At 55.8% G+C, this 3,738-nt stretch overlaps 1 protein-coding gene across 1 annotated transcript; it reads right to left on the bottom strand.

Moving 5' to 3' along the window:
- Positions 1-700: 700 nt before the first annotated feature.
- On the bottom strand, positions 701-3,217 carry AQP6 (aquaporin 6, kidney specific). Its single transcript, XM_008582967.1, has 4 exons — positions 2,816-3,217; positions 1,896-2,054; positions 1,573-1,653; positions 701-913 (listed from the first exon to the last, which is right to left on the bottom strand). The coding sequence occupies exons 1-4, from the start codon at positions 3,215-3,217 to the stop codon at positions 701-703; spliced, it is 855 nt and encodes a 284-aa protein (XP_008581189.1).
- Positions 3,218-3,738: the final 521 nt, after the last annotated feature.

The following is a 3,738-nucleotide window of genomic DNA, read 5'->3' as shown; positions in this document are numbered from 1 at the left end:
TTCCTATATCCCACCCTTCTGCCAGCCTGAGAAAGGGTTCCTTTACGTGTCAGCTCTTCCCAAGGGTGGGGTCCTCCCCTGAGCATTTGGAGGAGTGATGAATCTAGATCTATTGGGAACGCAATCTCTGTCCTCAGGAATACTCCAGTCTCCCATTCTAAGCGGGGAGCCGTAGCCCCCAGATCACACCCAAAGGCAGAGAAACCCTTTTGAGGAGCTCAGAGGCTATCCCAGGGCCTGATTTTTCAGGAAGCCTGTCCCCTCCTCCATAAGTGTTCACTGAGGGGATGAGAAGTTGGTGCTCCCTGAAGTCCCTATAACATTCAGTATCCAAGCAGAATGGCTCTCTGGGCTCCAATTCCCCTTTTCCCCAAGACACAGGGATCTAGAGGCCTACGACTCCCACTGGGGTCTAGTTGGGTGAGAGAAAGGGAGAGCAAGTCCCCTGCCTTCCTTCATTCTGTCCCATCAAGAGACGTGGAAGGCCTAGGGAGAGGGAACTGGACAGACTTGCTCCTAGATTCTATCTAGAAATGTAATGCCAAGGAGAGGGATTGGCTCCCTGCAGCCCACCCTGTTAGGATGAGGCCAAGCCTCCTCATCTTCCCCTGTCCCCAATGAAAACCTCAAGTCAGGTCATACGTGGCATGCTGCCCACCTCTATGGATGCTCTCTGAAGCTTGCGGGCAGGGGCCAAGGTCTATGCCATCTCACACACACTCTCCATTTCAGTGTCCCTAGAACTGGACTGGGATTCCTTTTTCTGGGGCTCCACTCCAACCACTTTCTCCACCTCTTCGGTGCCAGTGAGGATGGCCAGTCTCTGGGCCAGGGTCTTTGCATCAGGAAACAGGATAAAGTTGTAGATCAGCGAAGCCAGGACAGCCCCTGTCAGGGGTCCCACCCAGAAGATCTGAGGAGACAGGAGTAGGCACCCCACACATGAGCTATCAGGATCATGGGGTGGATCTGGGATCCCCGCCTGCTTCCCTAGTACTGACTTGGTCTCCCAGGTACTCCTGTCTACAAGACCTGTCTACAAGGTGGTAAATTTGAGAACCACGAGTCCTGCCTCCCAAGCGCACGAGGTGAGAAGACCTTGCCTTGCATGGAGCCGGGAGCCAGTCTCCTCACCCACTCCTGCCTCTTGCCTCTCGCCTCCCTCATTTTAGCCGTTAAGTCCTGGCTGTCACTGTTTCTGTCTCTGCTAGTGTGTGTGTCTATTTTTGTTTGTCTTTTTCTTTATCCAAGTTTGAAAATTGGTCCAGCTGGAGAAAATGAATAAGGAAATAGCCAGGACTTAAAGCCAGAACCAAGACTGCAGCTCCTGCCCTGGCCTGTTTCTTGCTAGTCCACTGGGTATCCCAGCTACTGAAGCTGGGAAGAAAGGAAATACAAGCCAGGATATTCACCCTGGCCTTCTGAGCTTAGGGAAACCTCCACTTGGGGTCAAAACAGTCAGGGGGAGCTTGTCTCCCCATCTCCATGGACCCACTGCTGGTGAAAGCAGGGTCCATATTGCTCCTACTCAGGGCCTTTCCCTTCCCCATGGCTGCCAGCAGAGGGTCTCACCCAGTGGACTGTGAAGTTCCCAACGATGACGGCAGGACCGAAGGAGCGGGCTGGGTTCATGGAGCAGCCAGTGAAGTAAATCTGGGGAGCAAGTGCGGGGTCAGTTTGTGAGGAGGCTTAAGGCAGGCCTGGGAGAGGACAGTCCCCTGAACCCTGGCCCCAGCCTTGGCTTCCATGGTACCATATCCTGAGCCTGGAGTGCAAGAGCACCACCTCAACACGAGGGGCTCAGCGAGGGACAGTTCCTGTCCTTCAGGGCCTTGCAGCTTCCCCAGTTAGGGACTCAGTGTGTGCACATACTTGGTGTCTCCTTTGCCTCTTACCCCAATGAGGTGGCCCAGTGCCACAGAGATCCCAATCATGGCGGCCGGGGATCCTAATGTCTGACGGCTGTCGGTGGAAGCAAAGACACAGAGCACCAGCTGCAGGGTCAGGACCAGCTCCACTGCCACCGCCTGGCCAGTTGAAACACTGTTCCGGACCTGGGCAGAGGGCGTTATGCTGGAGCAGATGCAGGGTGTGCCCTGGGCCTGGTCTCCTCTGCTGTAAGGGGGTGGCACCATGTCACCGCCCAGCTCTGACTTAAGATCTGTGCAGTGGGGTTCATGTCAGCCCTGGACACTTGCTCCCTGCAGAAGTGAGTGGCACCCCTCCCACCCCACTGATTGGTTGGGGCCAGGAAGAGGCGGTAGGAGCTCAGGATTGGTGGGGAGAAGCTGGGGATGCATGTTTGAAAGAAGATGGGGAGGAGACTGGTAGTAGGAGTGGAAGGAGGAGATTTGGAGAAGTAGGTGGGACATGGATGATTGGAATGGGGTGCTGGAAGAGGCAGGCCTCAGGGTGCTGGGGATGGAGGAACTTGGGGAAAATGGAGGAGCAGAAGACATGGGGTGAAGCCTGGGGAGGAAAATGAAGACTTGCAGGGTCCCCTTCCTCTGCCCACAGCCCAGTCCTCTCTTGGCTATACATACTCTTAAATGCCTTGTCTTCTCTGACTCTTTCCCTGTTGTGTGACTTCTCCCTCCTCCATCTGTTCCTCACACCACAATCCCATTCCTATCTGGCCTAGACTAAGGCCGAAGTCTGATTCCTCTGGGTCCCAAGGCCTAGCTGGAGAAAGTGAGGAGCCTGTAGCTGAATTATTTCCTGCGTGGTTGCCTCTCCTCAGGTCTGGCCCTCCACCCATACCATCTGTTTGGACTCCCTCCTCCTGGTCCTGCCACATGCCCCTCCCTGCACCTACCACGTTGATGGCAATGGTCTCTCGGATGTCTCCTGGTGTGACCCCGTAAAGCAGAGCAGCCCCCACAATAGCTCCCACCAGCTGGGCAGCCACATAGGCCACAGCACGGGGCAGAGAGATGTGGGAGCCCACAAGGAAGGCCAGTGTCACAGCAGGGTTGACATGGGCCCCACTGGCCTTCCAGGTGACCTGCACAGCCATGGCTGTGGCCATGTTGAAGGTGATGGCAATCTGCAGTACAGAGGGAAGTGCTGAGGACCAGCTCATAGCTGAGCCCACGCCAAAGAACACATACAGCCCTGTGGCCAGGAACTCAGCAAACAGTGCCCTGCTGATGGCTGTCCAAAGCCTGCGTGCTAACATATTAGCCCAGCTGTGCCTCTCTGGCTCCACTGCATCCATGTCTTGATGCTTTGGGCCTTGGCTGTCACCTCTTTTGCTCCTGGGTCCTCTCCTCTGTTCCTGTTGTCTCTGATCTCCTCTGTCTCCTCTTGTCTCTTATCTCTGGCTGACTCTGGCTGTCTCACTCTGTGGAGGCTTCTCTAGCCCCCACCTGTAGCTCCTCCACCACGCTGCTGTCCCAAGGAATGTGCTGGTCAGATTGGCAGGGAGTGGGTAGATAGGGTTATATGTCTGGTTGGGTAGGAGGTGCAGGGGTGGTAGGAGGAGTGGTGATCAAGGCAGGGGCCAGGGGGGCGGTCCCTGGTTGCTGAGCTGGAACCTCCCAGAAGGTTTTCCACAACTGGACAGGCCTAACTCGCAGTGCAGCCTGAGGGTCACAGGTGCAGGGGCAGCAGTGGTCATGGGATGCCAGAGTGCTTATGTCCCTGATGTCAGCTTAGAGCAAGATCACTCAGATTTCCCAAGCCTAAGGCCTACTTCAGGGGTTCCCAGTGGCTACTATTCTGGCCCCCTCTGCCTCC

The sequence above is a fragment of the Galeopterus variegatus genome, unplaced genomic scaffold (genome assembly GCF_000696425.1).
Source record: "Galeopterus variegatus unplaced genomic scaffold, G_variegatus-3.0.2 Scaffold95, whole genome shotgun sequence".
Taxonomy (NCBI): domain Eukaryota; kingdom Metazoa; phylum Chordata; class Mammalia; order Dermoptera; family Cynocephalidae; genus Galeopterus; species Galeopterus variegatus.
This window is presented reverse-complemented; position numbering and strand designations above follow the sequence as displayed.

What these genes read in the sequence shown, in the direction of transcription:
- AQP6 (XM_008582967.1), bottom strand. Translation starts at nt 3,217, where the DNA reads ATGGATGCAGTGGAGCCAGAGAGGCACAGCTGGGCTAATATGTTAGCA. An exon ending in CACTGGGCCACCTCATTGGG is followed by an intron (nt 1,654 to 1,895) that starts GTAAGAGGCAAA and finishes CTTGCTCCCCAG; the next exon opens with ATTTACTTCACTGGCTGCTC. An exon ending in GGAACTTCACAGTCCACTGG is followed by an intron (nt 914 to 1,572) that starts GTGAGACCCTCT and finishes CTGTCTCCTCAG; the next exon opens with ATCTTCTGGGTGGGACCCCT.